Source organism: Schistocerca americana, chromosome 4 (genome assembly GCF_021461395.2).
Source record: "Schistocerca americana isolate TAMUIC-IGC-003095 chromosome 4, iqSchAmer2.1, whole genome shotgun sequence".
Lineage (NCBI taxonomy): Eukaryota > Metazoa > Arthropoda > Insecta > Orthoptera > Acrididae > Schistocerca > Schistocerca americana.
In genome coordinates, this window is record NC_060122.1 from 437,605,360 (window position 1) to 437,632,740 (window position 27,381).

Here is a 27,381-nt window from a genome sequence, read left to right on the forward strand (position 1 = left end):
TAGACTGGCAAGGGAACTTGCTGTTCCAACAGGACAATGCACGTCCGCATGTATCCCGTGCCACCCAACGTGCTCTAGAAGGTGTAAGTCAACTACCCTGGCCAGCAAGATCTCCGGATCTGTCCCCCATTGAGCATGTTTGGGACTGGATTAAGCGTCGTCTCACGCGGTCTGCACGTCCAGCACGAACGCTGGTCCAACTGAGGCGCCAGGTGGAAATGGCATGGCAAGCCGTTCCACAGGACTACATCCAGCATCTCTACGATCGTCTCCATGGGAGAATAGCAGCCTGCATTGCTGCGAAAGGTGGATATACACTGTACTAGTGCCGACATTGTGCATGCTCTGTTGCCTGTGTCTATGTGCCTGTGGTTCTGTCAGTGTGATCATGTGATGTATCTGACCCCAGGAATGTGTCAATAAAGTTTCCCCTTCCTGGGACAATGAATTCACGGTGTTCTTATTTCAATTTCCAGGAGTGTATAAGAAATAGGAGTAGACCCAAGATTGAACCCTGTGGGGCTCAGGATCTCCCTTTGTGATTTCTCCCCAATCACTAAAATGTTCTACACTTTCATCATTGTTTTAATTATTTAGCACAAATTTTTGTATTCTGTTTGCTGTGTGTAAAACTACCAGTTCCATAAAATTTGAGTTTTACTGAGAGAATAACATGATCTAACCTAAGAAATAATGATAAAAGAAAAGGGGGATGGCATTGTGCTGCCATGCTTTACACTGTTATGTGTTAGCAGGTACTTGGTTAAGAAAATTATCTAAGCAACTAATAAATCAGTACTTCAAAGAATCACAAAAATCAGAATAATAATAATAAGCTTTGACAGAAAAACTAAATGTGAAACTTTTTCATCTTTAAATTTATAGGTCTATCAGTAATTAATTAATGTTCCACTGCTGAAAACCCAACGGAGGCTTGTGAACAGTACGATTGGTATTCTTTGATTCACAATGTTTTTAGCTGCAGCTTTGAAGCTACCAAGTGATTGATACACTTCGTTTTAGCACTCTGCTCAGATTGTCTGAAGTCTTGAAATATGTTGTTAAGTAGCACTTTGCTGATGTACCGTCAGATGGAGTACTGCCCAGTTGGTCTGCAACACTCTGCAATACTGTGCCTGTCAGCCACACATCCAAGTTCATGCCAACAAACAAACATAATCCAAAATGAATGCCCTGCCGTCCGAAAGTTAGGCTCTTTTTCTTTTCTCTCGCTCACAAACTTGAACTCAGTCAAAGGCAACTGGAAGAAATGAATGAGAAACAATATAGCTGTAATGCTTCAACCAAGATGATGTAGCACCCAGAATTTTCCTTACACTGCAGTGTTCTTGTAACTTTCAGATCAGAGACCTAAGACCACTGGACTGTAAGCTACAAAAATAAAAGGCATCTGAGTCATCTGTTTGTACAAAGTTTGCATGTGGCTTCCCATACCGAATTGAATATCTCTCAACTAAATGTCATACACATTTACCAGTGTAAATAATTAAAGACACATCTCACTTTAAAATAAAGTAAAACCAATGTATTCATCACAGAATATATATAGAGTGCCATCATATTACTGTACATGCAGATGTGCACAACTACAAACACTTGACAGCAGTTAAACCACAGCACACTCCAATCTTACTGCAATCATCCAATAGAAATAAAGGAACTGTACTCTTTGATCATAATAATTTAACTTTAATGAAGTACTGTACTCTTACTGCAAGTTTAATCACATGGTGGAATTACCACCTGCATGGACCAAAACACTGGTACACTTTTATAAAAAAATTCAGTTGTGTGTAGCTCTTACTAATATAACACTCACTCGTCACATTTTCTCTACTGCTAAACTAATTAGAAACAATATACATTAAATATGAAAAATGGATGAAAATGTATACAACACAAACAATAACCCCAACTGTTCCTCAATACCCTATAACTGTTCTGGTCTTTCAGGGAGCTCATCACTGATCTGGTACAGTATATGGAACAATACCTGCCTGTGTACATCTGAAATATTCATAACACTGGGTACCTTATCTTTAATTTGTTCAGTTATATGCTTGGTGTCTATTGTCTCATGTATTAAACAAAAGTTTGCTGTGAACTTTGGCCCTGATGACACACAATTAAATTTTACCCTGTTCTTGCCAAAGTTACAAGTAATTGTGTTAATTCTACAGTCGGTTGTTAAACACTGTTTGACCCAGAAATACATACTAAGGACCATATTTGTTGTCAAACCTCTAACCATGAATAAATCCTCCTCAAAGCTTGTCCCACTTATAGCAAATTCAGCTGCCACATCTCTCTTCAAAGATTTGTTATACTGACACCTTGGGTGCTTTCAATTTACAGCATCATTCCCAGTATCGATCAGGATACTTCGATTTGAAGCTGAGTGGAGGGTCTCTACTAAAAGCTGTGTCGGTTTTGTGATAGTCTTGGCTGCAGATTTCTGGACCTGTGTTATGGAGTAGCGAATCGTAGGACTCACCTGAGAGTAAAATCAGACTACAGACAAAGTGAAGTCATAACAACTGTCAAAATTGTAACTGTAAATTGTTGAAGTATTCATAACATAGTTCCTGAATTTACTGTCCTCCAGGAAAGATGTCATGAATATAGACACCATAGAAGGGGGAGTGTTCATTGCAGTAGACAAAAATACTGTCTCTCCAAGTCGAAATAGAGTCTGACTGTGCAGTTATCTTGATGCTTATAACAGATCTTGGTGAACTCCACTTAATTATCAGATGTTTCACAGCCATCTGACGCTATGACAGTTTAAGAATCATTCAAAGAAAGCCTACACTCAGTAGTATTGAAATAACCAAATTGTGCGATAATAGTTGAAAGCAACTTTAACCTACTGAGTAATGGACTGGAATGGAAATAGGCAAATCATGTGATAACAGTTAGAGGTGACTTTAACCTACCGAATATAGACTGTGACGTCTACGGATAAGTTGCAGGTGGTATGGACAGGCTGTCATGTAAAATATTATTGAACACAATTCTAAAAAAATAAATTAAAAAAATAAAAAGTTTTAAATTTCAGGTTTAAGAAATCTTTCGAACAGGGGGATTGTACAAGTGTACTGTCATTCAACTGTCATACAGGCTATCAAATGGAGGACATGGAATAGGCATACCTGATGTAGAGAAACAGCTCAAAGGGTTGAAAACAAATAAGTTGCCAAGCCCAGGTGGAATCCTTTTCTAACGATACCCTGCAAACCGTGGATCACGAACAACAGGGAGATTCCATATTCCAAGATTTTCAGGAAATGTTTTGACATGGTGCCCCACTGCATGTTGTGAATGAAGGTACAGAATAGGTTCATAGGTTCCCAGGTATGTGATTGGCTTGAAGACTATGTTGCCCACAATGCCGAGTGTTTGTCAGAGAGAAGAGTATCGTCAGGAGTGCCCTAGGGGGTGCGATTTATTACTTTCTACTATTTTACTATTACTTTCTATATACCTAAATGTTTTGACAGACAGACTGGGCAGCAATCTGTTGCTGTTTGATGAAGATGCTGTGGTGTGCAGAAGAGTGTTGTCACTAATGTAGAGAAATTAATGCAGATGAATTGGGGCGAAAAAATCCCGTAATGTTTTTAACTGTGAAGCGAAAGTCTTGTCCACTTCTGATCTTGGAATCACTGCCTCACATCCCCTTTTAAAATTAATCCTTGCTTGTGAGTTTAAGGATGTGTAATCGGATCCATGATAGATTTTCATAAGACTTATGCCCCTCAGTCCACATCTGTTAATACATTGTTTCAGAGTAGTCCAGTACAACATATAATCTAAAATTAATTGCATAAAATCATCAAATGGAGAGGTTTGGAATTACTATTCTGCAACAGCAGGGGTTAAATTTTTTAAGACTTGTTTATTAACGCTTTGATTGCTGTGGATGAGTTAACTCGTTATCCTCCATCATCGCCCAGGGGCTGAGGACATGTTGAAATGTGGCTTCTGGGTTTACCTTAAGTACTATTGGTGTGTTTGTGCATCCCATTCCTCTGATCACGTTTCCCAAAGCGCTCGGATGGAATTGGGCACAGCACACACAACCATCCTCCGGGTATAAAAACTAATGATTTGGAAAGATTTAATCAAATTTAATTAAAATTTTGGTATCTTATCTACACTTCATACACAGCAGTGTATGAGCTGAAATCAACCTTACACAAAGCTCATGCATTGCGTTTTTACCTCTGCAAACTTTTTAAAATTTTGTTCAGTGATTTACTTATGCTATGTGATCAAAAGTATCCGGAAAACCACGAAAACATATGTTTTTTTATATTAGGTGCATTGTGCTGCCACCTACTGCTACGTACTCCATACCAGTGACCTCAGTAGTCATTAGATATCGTCAGAGAGCAGAATGGGGCGCTCTGCAGAACTCACGGACTTCGAACGTGGTCGGGTGATTGGGTGTCATATGTCTGTCTGCGATATTTCCACACTCCTAAATATCCCTGGGTGCACTGTGATAGTAAAGTGAAAATGTGAAGAGACACATACAGCACAAAAGCATGCAGGCCGACCTCGTCTGTTGACTGACAGAGACTGCCGAAAGTTGGAGAGGGTTGTAATGTGTAATAGGCAGAGATCTATCCAGATCATCACACAGGAATTCCAAACTGCATCAGAATCCACTGCAAGTACTATGACAGGTAGACGGGTCGTGAGAAAACATGGATTTCATGGTTGAGGGGCTGCTTGTAAGCCACACATCACGCTGGTAAATGCCAAATGTCACCTCGCTTGATGTGAGGAGCAAAAACATTGGACGATTGAACAGTGGAAAAATGTTGTGTGGAGTGACAAATCACGGTACACAATGTGGCAATCCAATGGCAGGGTGTGGGTATGGTGAATGCCCGGTGAACATCACTGCCAGCATGTGTAGTGCCAACAGTAAAAGTCGGAGGCAATGGTGTTATGTTGTGGTCATGTTTCTCATGGAGGGGGCTTGTACCCCTTGTTGCTTTGTGTGGCACTATCACAGCACAGGCCTACATTGATATTTTAAGCACCTTCTTGCTTCCCACTGCTGAAGAGCAATTGAGGGATGGTGATAGCATCTTTCAGCACGAATGAGCACCTATTCATAATGCATGGCCTGTGGTGGAATGATTACACGACAATAACATCACTGTAATGAAGTGGCCTACGCAGAGTCTTGACCTGAATCCTGTAGAACACCTGTGGGATGTTTTGGAATGCCGACTTTGTGCGGGTCTCACCGACCGACATCAATACCTCTCCTCAGTGCAGCACTCCATGAGGAATGGGCTGCCATTCCCCAAGAAGCCTTCCAGCACCTAACTGAATGTATGCCTGCAAGAGCGGAAGCTGTCATCAAGGCTGGTGGGCCAACACCATACTGAATTCCAGCCTTACTGACAGAGGGCGCCACAAACTTGTAAGTCATTTTCAGCCAGGTGTCCAGTACTCTTGATCACATAGTGTAATTTGATTGCAGCACAACTATGATGAATAACGGAAAGAAATTCAATCCTTTTTTGAGTAAAAATATCAGACACTACAATGTGCAAAATTCAAATCTTATAACTCAAATATTTTCTTTAAAATCAGATGATAAGTATTTCACAGCAGCCGGAATGCCAACCACAGCACCGATAGCAGCATTAGGCAAGCAGTACAGTGACAACAAAGCTGCACTATCCATGGAATACAAAGAGCATGCCCGTAGCAATCAAAGGTTTAATCAAAAATGCATATATCTCGCAGGAAATGAATAATTGTTTCCAGCAGTTGGTAGCTGCAACCAGTAAGCTATGGTTCAATATTGTTGTACTACATTTTTAAGTTCAGTTCATTGTTGAGCTGCTTCACTGTGTACCACCAGTGCAGCTAAACTTTACTAAGTCCATAACTTGGATCCATTCGCAGAATGGAATTTCTTAAGTATAGTAACTGACAGTATATGCAGCTGTATGCTACATGGGACAAAGTCCGACATATCTTCGCTGTACTGTGACCTAAGAGCAAACCCTTTCTTTGCTGTGATCATAACAAGACTCCTCTCCATTGCATCCCAAATACAACCCTCAGAGCTATGCTAACCAACAAAATATCAGTGGGCTCACTTCTATTTGGTTGCAGCTTCCGATGCTCCCCCCCTCCTATCTGCTGCAGTGTTTAGTGATGGGTTCCGCTGTAAATTATAAGAAATTTGCAACTCTCAGATCAGTTGACCAATTTAAAATTAAAAAGAATTGTTAGATCCGTGCTAATCCACTGAGCATTTTGATATAAACATGGTGTAGTTATCTTAATTCTTATCTGATTAAATGATAAATTAATACTTAAAATTTTGTGTAAATTTGATTATTCTTCATTGCACTTCATTTGGTGCTAACAAAACTCATTTATCATATACCATTTTGTACTTAATTTCTAAACTAGGATAATTTAGGGTATTTCAAACATAACTGCATATATTCAGAAGTTTCGTAGTTTCATTATGCAAACAAAACCTTAATACTCTGATTCAATTTCTGTGTCAATCAGTGTGAAAACATTTATAAGATTGTGTAGTTTCTCCATATCTCCACTGGACATTAAGGTATTGTTGACTTCATACTAACATCCCCCCCCAAGACCGTAAGTTTTATATAGTCAACTTTAGAGACAGTTGTGTGTCATTTTAGGAATATTTGTATTAGCTATGTGACCAGGGAAACCTCATAATGTGTGTGTGTAGCTTATTGACAATGATTCTGCTTCTCAACTTAAGTACTTTCCCATCTTGCAATAATCTTCCACATTTCCTTTGCTCAGTTGGTGTCCATTCATAGATTTTTTATGGCCGTTGGTTATCATTCGTGCATTGGAGGTGGCCATTCCAAGTTAAAAGCTGTGGCATGACAAATAGTGTCATTTCATTTCTGATATGTTCCAATTTGGAAATATGACAGCTTCTTTGTCAAGGGTCATCAACATATTTTTGTAATTTTTGGTTAGCTCCCATATTTCAGTGTCATATGTGGTGGTGCTCTATATGACTGACTTTTAAAAACCTCTGTTTTCTTTGTATTTTTGTCATTCCATGACAAAGAGTTCAGGTGACCAATTACTCTTTTCCCTTGCCTTATTTTATTTGTGATTCTCAGGTGCCTCTTCCATTTTTTGTATAAGTGATACCCAAATATTTAGATGTACATCCATTTTTAATTTGAATCCTACACCCAAATTTTCTCGTTCATTGCCACCCACTAGCATATTTTCAGTCTTTTGTGTGTTTACTGCACTTACACAAAAGCAAGCCAATCTTTTTTTCCAATTTCCATGGCCCATATATGCGCCTGTGACTTAGATTCAGGTGCAAGCCACAGGAGGTTCTGAAAATGCTGCAAGAAGCTGCTGTAAGTAGTTACTTTGCCACAGTAGTCATTGTGTTAGTGTTTCGTTGTGGGTTGCTCATCTTTTGAATTTGGAAGTTTTTCATATATCCATATCAATAAAGATAAGTCTCTTTATATACACGCCAACAAAAAGGACATTTTTAAGAAACTTTCAGAAGTTGGCAAGCATGGTAAGTACAGTTTTACATTTTGACAGCTCCAACTCCATTTGGAGGTTGTCGTCACACGTTTTTCAATGCTGCTAATATTTGCAACATAACATAATAAGTATTTCACTGCCTTAATGTAATATCATAATTATGAGTTACCCATTTGAACATGAGTGCCCGTATAAATGAGCTTTTACAAAACCTTGTTACTCCCATGAGAGACCCCTACCATAGCTGTTGATTGATATGGATCTTATGCTATCTGCGCTACTTGCAATGAGTGCACCAACCCCAAACCCCCCCCACTTCATTTGTGTTTCAGTGGAGAAATAATGCAGCCTACCAGCTGCAAATAATTTTTTAATATATTGACCTAGGTTTTGACTCCTCTAAGGATGTCTTTGTTAGAAGAAAATTTTAGCAACCGTAAAGATACGTTGCTAGACAGCAGTAGTCAAAGTATTGACCAGATGTGCTCAAGCCAAAAATTAAAAATGTTCCAGCCTTTTTAATTTTTGGCTTGAGCAATTCTGATCAGAACTGTGGCTATTGCCTTCTCGCAATGTAACTTTATGGTTGTTAAAATTTCATTCTGATGAAGACAGCCTTAGAACTGTCGAAACCTAGGTCAGTATATTAAAAAATTATTTGCAACTGGTTTCTGCGTTATTTCATCATTGAACCATAGACGTGGTTACTGAAAGGCAGCCATGTTCAAAACTGTCATTTGTGTTTCTTCCACTGACCTCTAGGATAATGAGAGCAGTGCTTGATCATGCCACAGGTCAGTGACACGGGATCAACGAGAGTAACATGAGACCAAGGAGACAGGAAAAGGAACAACTTATAGCTTGTTCCAGCTATAGAAAAACATTTCTGGGCCAAAACGTGCTTGCTATTATATACTAGACGTGCTGAATGATTTTGTTAGGGAGCTACGACATAAGTGCTTATCTGTGAGTGTAGAAATTATCCAAGTTAAAGCACATGAAGTTGCTCGACAGCAGGAAATCACTAATTCAAAGGAAGCTGCAACTGTGTTGGCTGTTTCGTGAAACATGGATGATTTTCTCTTCGTAGGCGCACTTCAGTTGTACAGAAGCTGCTTGAAAACTATGAGGAAGAACTTATCATTTTTTGGCATTTCATAATCAGATGTCAAACTGAAAATAGGTTTCTTCTTGGTCAGATAGGTGTATTTTGATACGCCAACAAATAATACAGTAGAAGCAACAGGGAACAGAGCTGTCAGGATAATGTCCGCAGATGGTGAAAAGCAGCGTGTGTCTGTCTTGCATGCTTGTATAGCTGATGGCCATAAACTGCCACAATTTATTGTTACTAACTGCACGATGTTATCCAAGTCTGAAGTATTTCCAAAAAGTGTTACTTACTTGCTAACGAATGTGGCTGGTTCACATAGGACATGGTATTAGAGTGGATTAAACTTTTATGGCAACATTTCCTGGTGCCTTGCTATGTTTGCTAAATATCCTTGTAGCAAATCTTTGTGCAGTTCATGCTTCTGTAAGGAGGGAATTAGTAGAGAGTAGGTAGATTTGGCTGTAATTCCAGGAGGGATGACATCAATTATGCAGCCATTAGATGTTCGTTTAAACAAACCATTTAAGGACAAACTTAAAAATATGTCTCCACAACGGCTACTGAGAGAAGATAGACAGGCAACGCCTGCACTACATGTTAAGCTTGCAAGCTTCCCTCAAGTGTGTAAGTGGATTGACCAATCTTGGAGATGTATCCCGAGTAAGACTGTCCATAATACATTTAAAAAATTTTGTGTTTCCAATGCACTTGATGGCACATAGGATGATGCTATCTACAAAGGCAGTACCAACAAGGAATCGAGTGGTGATGACTCAGAACAATCTGAGTAATGATTAAAAACAGTATGTATACATGTGCAACAGTGCAATAAAATTTCTGTTTTATACTTTAGCTTTTAATTTCTAAGTCATTTTCTTTGTAGATATGTAACAGTATCCAACAAGTTGGTGAGCCTATGCTACCATGAATGAGGAGACATGGTGTGTGTTTCTTACGTATGTGTTTATGTGATAGTTATTTCCATCTTTTTTATATTTTGTGTTGTAAACTTGTATTCTTGTTTGCTACATTACTGGCGGTTTCTCTGAAGCATATGTCGATTTGATCTACTGTAAACCTGCGAGAGCCTCTTCCCCCAGCAAGAAAAAGTACTGCCTGCTAAATGGTAAAAGAGGTTGACATCCTTAGGAGACTTCATACTAGCATTTCTCTGACTCAATAAGAAAACGTATGTAGGAGATATTGCAAGAGAAGGATTTTCCATAATTATGAAAATACTTGCTCTGTTCACACTTTGTATGGATCACTTGTGCTGCAAATAATGCTGTATAGACAAATTATATTGTTTAGAATGTTGAAAAAGTAATCTAATAAAGTACCCTCTCTAATCTCTATCAGTGACTATACAAATCAGTGTCTTGAATATGGAGATTGCTCTGTGCCACGTTTATATCCCTTAAATCAAGTGCAATACTCCATCAAGCCAAACTGTAACTTTCTTGGATGAAAACATTATAATTCATTGAAAGAAAAAAATGTAAGATGACATTTATTTGTTATGGAAAGACTGACGTACGACTCAAACACGAGGCGTATGCAGTACAGTCTGTCAAAGTCTTAGTGGCCCCAGCTGCCCTAGTTCCACTCAGATTATTTCGATAGATATCATGTATTCTCACTGCTGTCAGTGTTTATAGTGTAACAGTAATTTTAAGCACCTGAAAGGTTAAATTTAATTTCATGCAAATTACTACAAGTAAGTACTACTTCCTGCAAGTCCCTGGGAGGTGGGGACACTTTATTCTTTGTCCATCACATGACGAGCCATATTTGTTTACACTTTAAACTCCCCCTCCCCTTCTGAGTATAATTTCTCGGGTGTGGTGCTAATGAGCTCCCTTGCCATAGACCCTCATTTGTGGAGAATTCAGGAGGAATTTTGTTACCTTCTTTAACCATACTGATGCAACTGTCATATAAGTTTCTTATTACCTGGAAGTACCTATTACTAATACCAGAATTTTGCATTGCTACTCACTACTTACTTTAGTGGGATTGAATAATATGCCTCCTGCTGATCAATAAATGTTAAGTAAACTTTCATTCCCCTTTTAGCCTCTTTTCAGTGAGGTTTTTAAGAGCAAATAAGCCATCCATGTGCGCGTGTCCTGCTCTAAGCCCATTTTGCTCCTCAGACTCCATTATTTGTGCCGCTATTTGTATTGCTAATTATGTGTTGCTGCCATCGTCCTGCTATCAGCTTCTTTGAAAATCATGTAACATCAGAAAAGACATCACTAAAACTTATATATCACCACACATTGCAGGGGGAATAACACTAGAAAGTAATTGAGTAAAATGAACTACCATATCTGGAAAAGCAGGGTTAGGTGGATTGAGGGTATACCCAGGAGAGCAGGAAAGATTATAGGCTGTATTAGAGAGCAAGTTTCCACATAAAAAGTTTAAAAAACTAGTACTGGGTAAGATAACTGGGTGGTGTAGAAAGTGCTGTGGTCTTCTGAGTCATGCCATAGACCACACACAGCAAGTGAACACTTGATATCCTGTAATGAGACAATTCTTCTGTGACCACTCATCCTTCAGCCAGTGTTTTTGTGGTGGCCTTTCCTATACACAAAGCCATGTAGGAAGTAAATGTTAGTTCATAAACATCAGGTTTTTTTACATGGTACTCTGCTTTTGTTGATGTACGATTGATTAATGGTAAGGTGGATCTTGTTTCATTGGACAAATAATTGCAGGAGTAGGAATCCTCTGGTAAGTAGGGGTAATGATCAGGGAATGTCATGGTTTAGAGAGAAATGTTAGGAAGTTAGAAGAAAGACAATTGGTAACAGTAAGTTGTGTTGGGAGGTTATGGAAGGAGGATGGTCTCGTTTCAGGGCTTGACCTTTGAGTGTAATAGTCTTAGTGGAGCAATGGTTTAACGCATTCAGGGGTGATATTGAATGGGGGTTCTTTTGGGTTATTTGGAAGTGAGAGCTGTATTTGGAACAGAAGATAATTGTAGAGATTTGTTTATGGACCAGATTTGTGGTGTGGTTGTGAGAGAGGAGAGTCTGGGAGAGGTTATAGGTGTTGAGGAAAGTGGTGTGTGTGTGTGTGTGTGTGTGTGTGTGTGTGTGTGTGAGAGAGAGAGAGAGAGAGAGAGAGAGAGGGGGGGGGGGCATACTTCAGAACACACCAGAGAAGTGAGAATGTTCTGTCTGTACTAGTGTTTTAACTCCTCACTCAAGAGGGCTGTGAGCTTGGGCACCATCTTACTACAGTACCCTTTGCACCATCAGAGGCACATCTTCCACCGAGCGAGGTGGCGCAGTGGTTAGCACACTGGACTCGCATTCGGGAGGACGACGGTTCAATCCCGCGTCTGGCCATCCTGATTTAGGTTTTCCGTGATTTCCCTAAATCGCTCCAGGCAAATGCCGGGATGGTTCCTTTGAAAGGGCACGGCCGACTTCCTTCCCCGTCCATCCCTAAAAACCGATGAGACCGATGACCTAGCAGTTTGGTCTCTTCCCTCAAAACAGTCCAGGCCAGCACATCTTCCAGCAAGAGAGGCAGGTTCGTTTTGCAAGAAGTGCAGATATGCTTCACCTGTGAGGCGATACGAAAAGATGACTGGTCTCACAAGTCGGTCGCCAGTAATTCCCGACCACACATTGAGGCTAAACCTGTGCTGATGATTTGCTGCTTCTACCATGGGGATTCTCCGTAGCCCATAGTTGGTTATTGTCTAGGATGACAATAACGCATCTTGTAAATGTAGCCTCATCTGTGAATAGCATGGGTGATAGAAATCTCAGCACCTTGATGGCCTGTGTGAATAACCAGTGACAAAACTGCCCCCATGGAGGCAAGGCCTGCACACATTATAAGTAGTAAGGCCTGCATGCTTTGTAAGTGATATGCGCAGAGTGACAGTTGTCATAGAGAATGTTCCACACAGCTGATTGACTTACTCGTTACTGGCGGGCCGCCTGCCTGGTGTTGTTACCAGGTGTTTTTACAGTCAGATCTCAGATCTTTCATCTCCACCTTCAAGTGGGTGTACCTCCCTTGGAAGAATTTCCAGCCATATGTCCTTATGACTGTTTTTTTCCTCTTATCCTCTCAGGGGATTGTTCCCTGCAGTTTGTCCCCATTTAGCAAAATCACTCCATATATATTTGCCAAAAATATCTAGAATGCAGAAAAGGGATGGCAGCTATTGTGGTGCTGTTGTTGCTAATTACTTAGTTTTTTAAGATGAATGTGTATATGTGAGCCTTAGAGAGATGGTCGGTGTCAAGGAAGATGACTTTGGATTTGGGAAAAGACCCGACAAGATTTAATAGGAAAAAGGAGTTATCCTTTTGTAGGAAGGGATGGAGGAGTTTTCTGCTTTGAAGTGTGTCTATCAGCAGTATTACCAATTTCCCTTCATGAAGGATCCAAAACTTATTGGTACAATGTATCTCATCAAAGTTACTTCCGTGAAGCATTACACTAACACCAAAATGCATAAAAGGTAATGAAGTATTGTGATAAAGTCTGAAGCATTGTTATAGTGCAAAAGAGTCCGCCCCCGGTAGCTGAGTGGTCAGCGCGACAGACTGTCAATCCAAAGGGCCCGGGCTCGATTCCCGGCTGGGTCGGAGATTTTCTCCGCTCAGGGACTGGGTGTTGTGTCGTCCTAATCATCATCATTTCATCCCCATCGACGCGCAAGTCGCCGAAGTGGTGTCAAATTGAAAGACTTGCACCAGGCGAATGGTCTACCCGACGGGAGGCCCTCGTCACACGACATTTCATTTCAGTGCAAAAGAATCAACAACACATCTCTAAAAGAATTTGTGCGATATATTAAGAAGTAAAGTTACTCTGTGATCTTGTCTGCTTATTAAAATCAAATCTTCCCATTTCGATATCAGAAAATGGTTTGTCACTCAGACCATAAAATCCATCTTGCAGTGCATTGCCAATCATAACTTACTTACATTTCTTATTATAGGCAGTGAGCAGCAAAGCTATGTTATTAGGCTTCATTGTCTCAAGGTCATGCCTTTTGAACAATTTCAAAGTTGTGTTGCAAATTTTGAAAAGCATTTCAGTATTATGTTGTCTGTTCGAGTAGTTCTCTTTTAGTAATTATCATTAATGTGTTGAAAATCAATGTTGCTCTTGTATTCTCCAAAATATCAAAGGCTTAAGAGGTATAATGATTGATTTTCTGTGACAAACGTGTGAGGGGACAGGTAAGTTACACTTAGTAGAATACTGCGTTATTTGGATGTCGGTTGTAAGAGGAATGTTATTTTGAGTATATGTAATATCATATTTGCTCTGAGTCATTGACTGATTCCCATCAGTCATGGAAATATGCCAGACAGATGAAGACATGTCATCTAGTATATGCTGCAATACACAGGATGGCTTTCTGATATCTAAAGAAAATCCAACTATGTACAGATAATATTGAAAGAAACCAAAAAGTTACATATGCAAACCAATATTTATGAAGCTATCGCTACTTTTCTGTGGCTTGAAAATGAGGTGCCAGAAGGAAAAAGCTAATTCAGACATAAAGTATAATAATAATGGCGTGTGACGAGGGACTCCCGTCGGGTAGACTGCCCGTCTGGTGCAAGTCTTTCGATTTGACGCCACTTCGGCGACTTGCGCGTTGATGGGGATGAAATGATGATGATTAGGACAACACAACACCCAGTCCCTGAGCGGAGAAAATCTCTGACCCAGCCGGGAATCAAACCCGGGCCCTTAGGATTGACATTCTGTCACACTGACCACTCAGCTACCGGGGACGGACAGACGTATAGTAATAACATTAGAAAGATTTTCATGGAACAGCTTTGTCTAAATGAAGCACATAAGTTGCAAAATGCGTGAAAGTTTCAATAGCCAACCAAATGAAAGAGGCTGGTAACCTTGGAAACTCCAGGGTTAGTTAGAAAGACTACCTTGTGAATTTCATTGAATGAACGTGGCGTACAACAAATCAGTAAACCTTCCATGTGCCTGTTTCTTTGGGTCTCAATGTGCAACTGCTTATTCCAGTCAGGCAGATTCCAGTGTTGCTATAAAATAAAAACTTTGAAGTTGATTATTGATTAAACTGTTGGGGCAAAAAGGAGCAATTTTTATCTGCAAGTTCCTGAGGTTTCCATGTGCAGGAAAAAGTCCTCCTATGTAAAAAACACAATTGCCTTATCAGTTACAAGACGAAGCATCTGGATGTTGTAGCAGTTGGAAAACTAGAATATTGATTCCATGCAGATGCATCATATGCGTACATTAGTTACAAATTTTTAAACTGTTGTTTTTAATCTTGTGTATCAGAAGTGTATGAAATCCCATAGACAGAAAACTCATAACTTTATAGCCAGTGCCTCATCATCTGTTATTATTATTATTATTATTATTATTATTATTTATCTTTTAAAGTCAATTTCTTGTACTTCGAACGTAATATTTGCAACATTTAATTTTAACGGTGTTATAATAATGCTTTTTATCTCTTTAAGATCATGGCTGTAGCTAGGTTCCCTGTAATAACAGATTTAATTTTATCAAAAGATTACCAAAAATATCTAATTATCGAACATTATGTATGGGCACAATTGAAGTTCTTATTTGTATTTCTGTACCTTACAGGTAGTATTTCGTGAAACACTAAACATCGTACTCAGTTGTAATATGAAATCAGATGTCATCACTGATGTAAATTTTTATAAGAGGACGGAATTGTTTGGCCATTACTTTCTTTCAGAAGGTGCAGCACATAGTACAGCCAATAGAGATACACAAAGTAGTCATCATTCCTAGCTTTTGGAATCACAGGTCCTTTTCTAAATACAGAGAAGAGGAAATAGTATGGGATGAGGGCAGGTACCAGGCATGTGGGATGTAGGAAAGAGGGACACACCTTGTATCAAGTGAAAAGGAGCTCCTCAGTGTGGAAGTGATTCTCCTTTAACCTGAGTTCTGAGTGATTCGCTCCCCACCTCCAATCTGTTAGAACCATGCCCTTGACTCTGCCTGGAAGAAAGAACCTGTGATTCCAAAAGCCAGGAATAATGTCTTATTTAATTTTTCTGACTCTAATGACTATACTGAAAGTTGCATTTCCTAAAGGTAAGTACTGGCCACCTCATCTTTCTCTTCTTTATTTGATAACTTTCTGATTGGAATTTTCCAGTTTATACACTTTGTAGAATTTGTCATTTACAGTAATTTTCCAGTGGATTTTTTTAAGCTGCTGTTACCAGAAAGGCTTTCAAGTGATATGAGGGAATGTTGCTACAGGCATTGTAAGTAATTTTTTCCAAGCCAACTGTGTACAGATGACAGGTAACAGCACAAAAAGAAAGGATTGGACAGGGAGGGATATCATTCATGAATAGTGAAACCTGATAGTTGCATGAGGAAGCAGTTTTCAAATGAGTAATTTACATATTTAACAGAGGAGAACTAAAACTAATTTTTGTGTATTTAATTGTGTACCTACTTTAAGAAACTATACGTTTACAACTTTTTATTTTCAGATCGCGCTCACCGCCACCAAAGCGGTCACGGTCACGATCAAGGAGCCATTCAGTAAAAAGATCTCGTTCGGGTTCATGGGATAGGCAGTAAAATACTTGGTGATAAAATACTGCACCTTATCAATAATATGCACAAACTATTGACGAACCATGTCTGTAGGCATTGATGCACTTAAGATCAGAAACTTCACATTTCTGTTTATTCATGTGATGTCATTTTGTAATGTCTTTACTTTATAATAACTAATAAATTTATAATATCTTGTTTACATATTTTATGACATGGTCATGATCTACATTGTCTTACCCACTCCTTAAGTTGTTGGTCTTAATTCACAAAGTGGAGCTGGAGTAGGGTTGTTAATCTTCCCATATTGTGAGGGTTAAAAAATTGACCCATATAGTCTAATACAAGATGCTGAAATCTTATATTTAATATTTTCCAATAATTTATCTTACTTGTGTAGCTCATTTGTTGAAATTATGTCATTGTTAGGTACATAAGTAGCTAATCAATACGTGAAGGTATGAATTTGTTTTATAACATATTTACAGGAATCACGGTACCATATGTCATATCACTTATTTGTAATTGGTCACTTTCTTAAGTTTGAATTGGCTTTGTTTTAAACTGTAGCATTGTCAAAGCATTTTAAGTAATACAGACTGTATATTATAAACAAATTTGATAAGTTGCGATAACAGTGAATGATGCTTTATTTAAACAAGCCAGAACTAACTGCAGCTCCGAACCGATGCCAGTTATGCTTAGACAGTAGATGCAAATAATCAATAGTTGACACTAAATGTCAGTTGTTTGTTGTATGATAACAGTTAATATCAAAGCAGTATTATCGGAATTCACCTTTCCAGCAAGTTAAAGAAAGTGGGAAAGAAAGTGGCTACTCGGGTAGCATAGTACTTGTGGCGTGCACATGGGGGTTTTTTAGGCTAGGCAGTAGTGCGAGGTGTCCTGATGAACACTCACCAGTCGACGTGCAGGCAGGGAAATCAGGACACGCTCAGTGTAAAGACACTTCAGCTATCAAGATATTAGCAGTAAATTTTCAGAGTACTCGGAATAAAGTTCCTGAATTTACTGCCCTCCAGGAAGTGTGTGGCACGCAAATTGTTCTCGGGACTGAGACCTGGCTGAACCCTGAGTTAGGAAGTTCTGAAATATTTAGTGAGGGTTGGAACGTGTATCGGAAAGACAGATTAGACACCGTAGGAGGTGGTGTCTTCATTGCAGTTGACAAAAATATTGTGTCTACGAGGTCGAAGTAGAGTGTGATTGTGAAGTTATCTGGACACGTTTAACAGGGCTAGGGGAAGTAAAGTCAATTGTGGGGTGTTATTACTGGCCACCAGGTTCCACCGTGACAGTTCTAGAATCATTCAAAGGGAGTCTACATTCTGTATCGCAGAAGTACCCGGATCATGCTATATTAGTCGGACGCGACTTCAACCTACCTAGTATAGACTGGGATGTCTATAGATTCATTACAGGTGGTACAGACAAGCCATCGTGTGAATTGCTTTTGAACACATTGTCTTAAAACTGTCTTGAGCAGCTAAATTGACAGCCAACATGTAATGGAAATATTTTAGATCTGGTAGCCACGAACAGACCAGACCCCATCGACAGTGTCAGTGTTGAGACAGGGATTAGTGATCATGATGTTGTCATTACGGATATGGTTACGAAAGTTAAAAAGTTGGTCTAGAAGGCTAGGAGAGTATTCTTACTAGAAAGAGCAGATAAGCAGTTGTTAGCATCCCACTTAGTAAATGAATCGACTTTATTTACTTCCAGTACGATGGACATGGAAGAATTATTGGCAAATTTTAAACACATTGTAAATCACGCATTGGACAAGTAGGTGCCGAAAAAGTGGGTTACGGACAGAAAAGACCCACCGTGGTTTAACAGTGCAATTCGGAGAATGTTCAGGAAGCATATGCAGTTGCAACCGTGGTACAAGAAAGATTGGGAGAATGAGAACAGGCAAAAGTTAGTAGAGATTCGTGCTGCTGTAAAAAGAGCGATGCGTGAAGCATTCAACCATTACCACCATCATTCCTTAGCAAAAGATCTTGCTGAAAACCCAAGGAAATTCTGGTCTTACATAAAATCGGTAAGCAGGTTGAAGGCTTCCATCCAGTCACTCACTGATCGGTCTGCCCTGGCACCGGAAGACAGCAAAACGAAAGCTGAAATTTTAAATTTATCATTTGAGAAATCTTTCACGCAGGAGGATCGTACAAACATACTGCCGTTAGAGTCTCATACAGATTCCCGTATGGAGGACATAGTGATAGACATCCCTGGGGTTGTGAAGCAGCTGAATGGGTTGAAAATAAATAAATCACCAGGTACTGATGGGATTCCAATTCGGTTTTACAGAGAGTACTCTACTGCATTGGCTCCTTACTTAGCTTGCATTTATCGCGAATCTCTTGCTCAACGTAAAGTCCTAAGCGACTGGAAAAAAGCGCAGGTGACGCCTGTATATAAGAAGGGTAGAAGGACGGATCCTCAAAATTACAGACCAATATCATTAACATCGGTTTGTTGCAGGATTCTTGAACATATTCTCAGTTCGAATATAATGAATTTCCTTGAGACAGCGACGTTGCTGTCCATGCATCAGCATGGCTTTAGAAAACATCGCTCCTGCGAAACACAACTCGCCCTTTTTTCACAGGATGTCTTGCAAACCATGGATGAAGGGTATCAGACGGATGCCATATTCCTTGACTTCCGGAACGCATTTGACTCGGTGCCCCACTGCAGAATCCTAACTAAGGTACGAGCACATGGGATTGGTTCCCAAGTATGTGAGTGGCTTGAAGACTTCTTAAGTAATAGAACCCAGTACGTTGTCCTCGATGGTGAGTGTTCATCAGAGGTGAGGGTATCATCTGGAGTGCCCCAGGTAAGTGTGGTAGGTCCGCTGTTGTTTTCTATCTACATAAATGATCTTTTGGATAGGATGGATGGCAATGTGTGGCTGTTTGCTGATGATGCTGTGGTGTACGGGAAGGTGTCGTCATTGAGCGACTGTAGGAGGATACAAGATGACTTGGACAGGATTTGTGATTGGTGTAAAGAATGGCAGCTAACTCTAAATATAGATAAATGTAAATTAATGCAGATGAATAGGAAAAAGAATCCTGTAATGTTTGAATACTCCATTAGCAGTGTAGCGCTTGACGGAGTGACGTCGATTAAATATTTGGGCGTAACATTGCAGAGCGATATGAAGTGGGACAAGCATGTAATGGCAGTTGTGGGGAAGGCGGATTGTCGTCTTCGGTTCATTGGTAGAATTTTGGGAAGATGTGGTTCATCTGTAAAGGAGACCGCTTATAAAACACTAATACGACCTATTCTTGAGTACTACTCGAGCGTTTGGGATCCCTATCAGGTCGGATTGAGGGAGGACATAGAAGCAATTCAGAGGCGAGCTGCTAGATTTGTTACTGGTAGGTTTGATCATCACGCGAGTGTTACGGATATGCTTCAGGAACTCGGGTGGTGTCTCTAGAAGAAAGGAGGCGTTCTTTTCGTGAATCACTATTGAGGAAATTTAGAGAACCAGCATTTGAGGCTGACTGCAGTACAGTTTTACTGCCGCCAACTTACATTTCATGGAAAGACCACAAAGATAAGATAAGAGAGATTAGGGCTCGTACAGAGGCATATAGGCAGTCATTTTTTCCTCATTCTGTTTGTTTGGGAGTGGAACAGGGAGAGAAGATACTAGTTGTGTTAAGAGGTACCCTCCGCCAACGCACCGTATGGTGGATTGCGAGGTATGTATGCAGATGTAGATGTAGAAGAAATAACCATGGCTACCATGCGTCAGTAATGGTTCACTCAAGGCGAAATGTATAAGTTGTAACTTATAGTTTTAAGGATTTTTTAAAAAATTGTTATCCATAATGAGAAACGGTTGACTGAAGTAAAGGAAATAGTTGAATATGATTTTGCCTGAGAAGAGCCTGTTTGTTAATGTCCAATTTTTAACATTTTTAATGTTTTCTGAAAGCTCAAGCGAGTTCCATAGTACATTAAAAGTTTCATTAATACAGTATTTTATACTAATTGGTTAACATGAGACTCAATTACTACATTATACAATTTCTGACCTTAATAAAATAACAGATGATTGAGGTAAACATATGGAGTCACCAACGTCCCTTACTGAAGTGTTGTTGAACTTGGCAGCCCAAAGCTGGTGTATCACCAGCAACTATTCTCATATGATATTCTAATGTTTTTGGACAACTTGAAGTGGTGAAGTATGTGTGCAAACTTCCAACTTCTTTAACGAAACAACTTACTTGAGATGGTCAGCCGACTTTCCTAGCTGGTTAGCCTGCTGCTGCACTTCACTTAACGACATATATTTAACCCTTTGTCTGTTGCAGCCGTGCATTCATCTAGCAGGGTTGAGCGCGCCATTGAGGCCGCCTAATCCTGGTACCTGTGCTGATGGTTTTCCCCACAGACCGTTGCCTGCAGCTGAGCTCGCCACTTGGCCGAGCACGCCTTACGCTGAATATTTCTCGAGCCAGGGCGCCTGTGGCTGTCTCGCCTTCTGAGTGTGATCACTGACACACAATGTATCTCAGTACATTTTCCGTGGCTGTGAACGTGCACACGAATTACTGGACGCACATGATGTGCATTGAAACTGCTTATGTTGCTAAGAATCACTATAAAAAATGATATGTAGACTTAATTATTGTTAGCTTTGCCATCTTAAGTTCACTGCAGTTAATGAAAAAGAATTTCACACCAGACGCACTTCACTTTTATTTACAAAGCATTTTGTGTGTTCACTGGTTTTCCTGCTTCATGTTTACATCCTTTGCACATCACTGCTTTCCCTCTCTTCATTAGCGGAGGTTGACATGGAGCAGGAAAACCAGTGAACACAGAAGATGCTTTGTAAATAAAAGCGAAACGCAGCTAGTGTGAAATTCTTCTTCATTAATTGCAGTAAGATTAAGATGGCAAAGCTAACAATAATTAATTGTTAGAGCTGCTGAGGAAGATGGCCATGGAAACAAACATGATGTTTGTTTAAATCAGCAATGTAGCACTATGCTTGTTTTAATATAATGCTTAACATATGTAATAGATTTAATGGCATCTGAGAAATGCAGTTCATGTTTATGAGAGTGCAGTAACACTTCTGTAAAATGGCTTCAAGGTCAGAAATCATAAGTGTTGGAGTATGTTTTACACCTTCTGAATATATTTTCCAGCCTTCTTTTTGATCCGGGCTTTGGACCGGCACTGGCAAAGTTAAAAATATATTTTTTTGTTTTTATTTTATTTTATATACAATTTTTGTATTTTTTTATATTTTTATTTCCTTTTTGTTTTCCTTTACTGTTAGAAAGTTACCAATGTCATTGTCACTTCTTCTCTTCTGAGTGATTATAGACGGTTAATAGTTTTGTTTAGTGTGATAGGCCTCAAAACATGGCACTACACATAGTGGTATGTTGCATGCTGTACATTCGTATCTCGTTTCTTGGTGCACTTTCTGCTTCAAGCATACTGGGCACCAATGCATTGCCGTACATTGCTTCGAATTTTATCAATGGTATACCTGATTTTAAATAACCTGTCTCCTTAATTGCTGACAGAGTTGTCACTGAAGTGAAGCATTCTTAAAGTTAACAGAAAACAGTCCCTGGGCGTAATTTTACTGAAAACAGGAGTGTTCAAGAGTATGTCTGTGGACCAGTAGCCACTGATTTTCGGCTTTTTCACATGAGCCATTAGCATACAAACAGTGACGAAGTTCCTCGAAACCCATTTCTTTCCATCTGGACAAACAAGAATGCCCTGATTCTGGCGTATTTTCTTTCATATACAAAAAAATCTGTTGGTTTCATCTGCTACTAATTTCGTCAGGTCTTCTGTTAAAATACTAGGAAATACGATAAAGCATTTGAATATGGCCCTAAACCACTGTTGTGTCCAGAAGCTGAAGCATCGAATGCATGCATAAATGGACGAAAATCACTTTTCTGCCAGTCAAACGTGTCGCTAAAGCGAGCTCTTTTCAATGGCACTTGACTATCACTCTCAGACCCATCAGATTCTGAATGATATCCCTCCCTTGTTGACAGATGCGTAGTTCCAGCTGAAGTACACAGCACAGTACTGTTACTTCGAGATTCAGTCGAAGAATAATCACTACCATTACTGTCAAAAATTTAATTCTCACTGTCTCTTCTAGTGAGAATTTCGAAGATTTCTTTGTCTGTACAACCACGACGACGTGTCATTTGCTTCTCAAAACGTTAATGGCGTCAACAGTCAGTAAATGCACAGATGAAAACGGCAACACAAGAACACAGCAGCAAACGCTCACGAGACTTCAACTGTGCCGGCGGAAAGCTGAACAGCTACTAGGCACTCGGCACGAATATACGGCTGGGCGCGTTAATGCAGCCAAAGGCCACAGGGGAAGAAGCTGCAGCGTGTCTCAACACATCAGGAGCACACAGGGACAGGTACAAAGGCGCGCGTTAACACGTGCAGAGCAGTTAAAGGGTTAACCATCAGACGTTTACAAATCTCACTGTACACATGAATAAGTACTGTTAAGTAAGTCTCCTTGCGTGTCCAAATGTTGGAAACACAGTTACATTCACAACAGAGTTGGCTTGCTAAGCACAACTATATCATAAAGAAATCATACGCCTGTCTTGCCTCTAGCAAGTTCAAATTTAAAGTTACTAACAATCTTTTTCCACTCAATTGTTCTTTTATCACTATTAATAGTCATAGTTACAAAACAGCACAGAATATCACAGAAGTTCCTTGGTTCTGCCTTGTGCTTTCATTACGACTTCTATTGCACGACCGACAAGTACTTTCTCCCACTCGCATCTAAAATATTGTGTGTTCGAGACAGTGGAAGGCCAAGTGGTTCTAGAATTTACGCCGAAATTCTCGAAGCACTACATATCCCACCCCCTCAGATCGAACATGCGATATTTTATATAATCATTATGTACATTAATATCACACATAATAACAATTCACATTTCAACAGTATACATTTTTTTCTTTTAATAATCGTGAAGACTATAATTGTTTTACTTTTTTGTGCTATCTTTCTGATAGTAAAGGCCAGGTGTTCATGACACATGGGTAATCTACTTTCTGTTTTCACCTTTTTGTGCTACCTTTCCTAAGTATGTACTAATTGTAGTACTTTTATGTAGTTTGGAGGAACATTGGGCAAAATGAAAGTGTTCTTTGGACACTCGTAAACTTCCATAAAATGTAATAATGTTCATTGTGCATAGAATTCAAACTTACCAGAATAATCCCTATAAAATTTGTGACTTCTGTCACGCTACTGTCCCCTTCTCCTAGGATCAGTACCTATAACTTGCATGTGGGTTGACCTTTGAGAGCACTTCCTCTTTCCGTTCTGATAGGTACACCCCTTTATAAAACATTCCTATATCTTAGGCCACAGGCCGTCCTATCTCCATGTAAGTATACCTGCCCTATATACCTAACAAATGCCAGGTATGCCCCCCCCCCCTTTCCTTTCTGAGTAGGCCTCATGGTTCATTACCCCAGTATACTTTCCTATGTATATTATAATCAAGTATTTTCTGGTAAAGTTACAAATCTACTCTACACTTCGCATATACTTCTTAATACTTCATCTAATCCCTAGAGTCCTCCTCTACTTATCAACTTCTATACGCTTAATAGATTCCATGTCTATATACTCTATTCAGTAGATAATATGCTTATTTAGGCTATTCGAGTCCCACTATTCTACAGTTTGGCACTTTATAAGAGTATTTATTCTAATGACTTTTCTTAAATGACTATCACAATCAATTCCACTCTTGTTTGCATTCTTTATCTTTGCTCATGCCTCCTTCTCATGTATACTTGATGTGTTTAAATGCCTTCTCAAGTGTATGTGGATGTGCGTTCGTGTAGTCTTGATTCATCAGCCTTCTTATTGAAAGATAAGATGTAGTTTATCAGAAACCACAGAAAGTAGGAAGGACTTCTGCGATAGAAGCAGGTGAATATGGAAAGAGGGAAAAAATAGATAGGTCCTCGAGTGAGAAGTAAGAAAGGAAATAAATAGAAATGGTTGCCAAGATCAAAGAACAGAAATAAGATAGCCCCAAAGACAGGAACCCTTCCCACCCCACTTCCCCAGGATCACTATCTCACAGGTACTTGAGTAAGATGTCGGAGGAGGTTTGGTGTTAAATCATCTCCTACAGAATGGACATTCCCACCTTCACCTTTGAAGGATCTTGGAAACCCTATGGAAACGGCAAATGGTGAAGAATCAGTCAGACTTGTTTGCGAGGGTTGTCTGAAAGGTGTGGTGTGTGTTTTGTGTTAGTCATGGTTTATCTGTTGTTGTAAATCATGCTTTAAAATACCGGGCCCTCTCAAAATGTATACAAACCCTCCAATTTATATCCCATCTCATAAAAGGTATCAAATATTCTGTACAAAATATAAAAATCTGTACACTGCTGTAAAATATTTATTTAGCTCTTCATATTATATTACATTTTATACACATATAAAATACTCTCTTCATTTCATTTTATGCCAATATCACTTTTTTTCTTATGCTGTGATTCTCTTGAATTGTCTTTTTTTATTTTATTGTCATATCCAGTTTTCTAGGTAATAAGATTATAGGATAGTTTAAGATTTTAGAAATAGATGATAGAATAGTGTAAGATTTGCGAGGAATTCGGTGCAGGAAAACTATTTTGGAAGAAAGACCGAAAACAACTCAGGATCGAACGATCGTCACTCCCCCTGTTAACTCAGAATGTTAACATTCCTGGGGAATAGATGACTCCGCTTGGATCCCATGGATCTGATATTAACTTCACTTGAACAAGCACAGACCAGTACTTCTCGTTAAATTTTGTTTGAAAGTCTCCCCACTGCAAAACAGTCACTATTTCACTAGGTAACACAACATTAGGTGAAGTTATTTGTTTTTCTACTTGGTCCTGGATAAGTTTGACTTCTCACCAGAGTTTGTCTATGCACCTCCTGGTATCAGTAAGTTCGGAAGAAGCCATAGGCGATGTATTCCCGGATGTTACTTTCTTGGAAACTTTTTGATCTATAAGTTCTTCCACGTGTTCCTCCAGATTACTTACATTTATGATACCAGTTCTTGCTATCTTCTCTTGGAAGCGTCTTTCTACACTGTCTGCTCATGTACTTACACCTGTAATTTGCAACTGAATGACAGGCATTAATTCGCTATGCATATCAATGCTGTCTTTCAAAGTATGCCATCCCTGCTTTGCAGCATTAAACTGAGCGTTACATACATCCTCCAATGATCCTAACTTTTCATTGATCTATAATTCTACACTATTACATTTCTCCTCAATATTCAATTCTAATATTTTTGTCAGATCCTGAAAATTATCCTTCTGTTTTTGATTGAAGCCAGTAAACATTTGATTTACATGAACATTTAAAGAATAAGTCAATTCCTTCTTTAAATCTTAATTTCAAATTTTCAATTTACTATTTAGGGTGTCAAATTCAGTCTTTAAAATATCCATGCCTTCGCATAGATTACTAAATTCTCTCCTCTGTGCGTCAACTGTGGCATTTAACAAATGTAGATTTGGTGCTTGACTATTCAAGATTTCACTCTGGTCATTTAGAACTTCACTCTGAGCATTTAAACTAGAAAGTACCAAACCTATTTCTTTACTTATAGTTGCATTTAGTTCCTTACTTAAAGTAGCATTTTGAGCAATTGAAGCTGTCCTCTGGTCATCTAATTCAGTATTTAATTGAGTACTTTGATCTTCCAATTTATCATTTAAAGTTTGATCAAATTTACTAACTCCGACCAGTTAGGTCCTTCTTTTGTAACTATCATAGCAATTGTTGGTTCTTGAGTTTCCCCAACTTGCTGTTCGTTATTCATATTTTTACCCGCTTTGGACTTTGTGAGCATTTAAAAATTAACTTTAAGTATAATAACTACACTAATATAGTTCATCCATCAGTCTATACCATGTTGTATTTAAACAATAAAGTTCTGTTTTGCATGCATCCGGCGTAGAATTTGGGCTGCATCGATGAGCGGATGTGTAATCATCACTGGTGAGCAGTAACTGGTGCCAGTGGTGTCTGTCGGTTTCCACATAGACGTCAGTGGGCGGAAGTGGAAGTGGGTCAGCACTGGTGAACAGCAACTGGTGCCGGCGACGTTGCATGTTGGTTTCCACGTCTGCGTCCCCTTGCTGTGTGTGAGAGCTATACATTCTCTGCACCAGATCTTCTTAGTCAGAATGATCTCGGTGTATTTCTTCTTAGGGAAACACACTAGAATCTTCTTCATTATTCCTCAATTCAAAATTTTTTTCTCTTTTGAATACTTGGGCATGACCTTACGTCTCTGAGCATATTCTTTATTGTGTTTGGTTTAGTTGCTATGGCAACATACAACATCCACTTTTCTAGTTTTTGGTCTTAGAATTCCTGTTTTTCAAGTCCTTTTTCACTGATCGCCACGTTCTAACATTTTTGACTTGTGTGGCAAAAATAATATTTTCTTATTTCCGTAATCTGATGATCACATATACAAACTTTACTGTCAACGTACTTGTCGATTAACGATGTAGTCGACTCGAAACACAAGTTTCTTCATGTTCACTTAAATATATAACTTCCAGAGACCAATTAAATAACATTTATGAGAGAGTTGGTTTAATAACCATTCCTCTTCTCATAAAATCGTAAACATGTTTTGCCTCTAGCAAGTTCAGGTTAAAAGTTACTAAATGTCTTTTTCCACTCACTTGTTCTTTCATCACTAACAATAGTCATAGTTACAAAACAGCACAGAATACGACAGAAGTTCCTTGGTTCTGCCGTGTGCTTTCATTACGACTTCCATGGCGCGACGTACAAGTACTTGTCGGTGCCGTTCGACCGCCGTGTCTACCGTCTTTGTATGGCAAACTTCAAAGCTGCACACACAGACAGGTGACGTGCAGTAGATAGGGCTCCTTTCTCCCACTCACATGTAAAATATCGTGTGTTCAAGACAGTGGAAGGCCAAGTGGTTATAGAATTTACACCGAAATTCTCTA

At 39.3% G+C, this 27,381-nt stretch overlaps 1 protein-coding gene across 1 annotated transcript in view; it reads left to right on the plus strand.

Moving 5' to 3' along the window:
- The window catches only part of LOC124612701 (RNA-binding protein 1-like), a 41,852-nt gene extending 25,371 nt beyond the window's left edge, over positions 1–16,481 (plus strand). Inside the window, exon 4 of the mRNA XM_047141050.1 lies at positions 16,213–16,481. Coding sequence (XP_046997006.1) covers positions 16,213–16,303 — 91 coding nt within the window. The 3' untranslated portion in view covers positions 16,304–16,481. The remainder of the gene's footprint in view (positions 1–16,212) is intronic.
- The last annotated feature ends 10,900 nt before the right edge of the window (positions 16,482–27,381 follow it).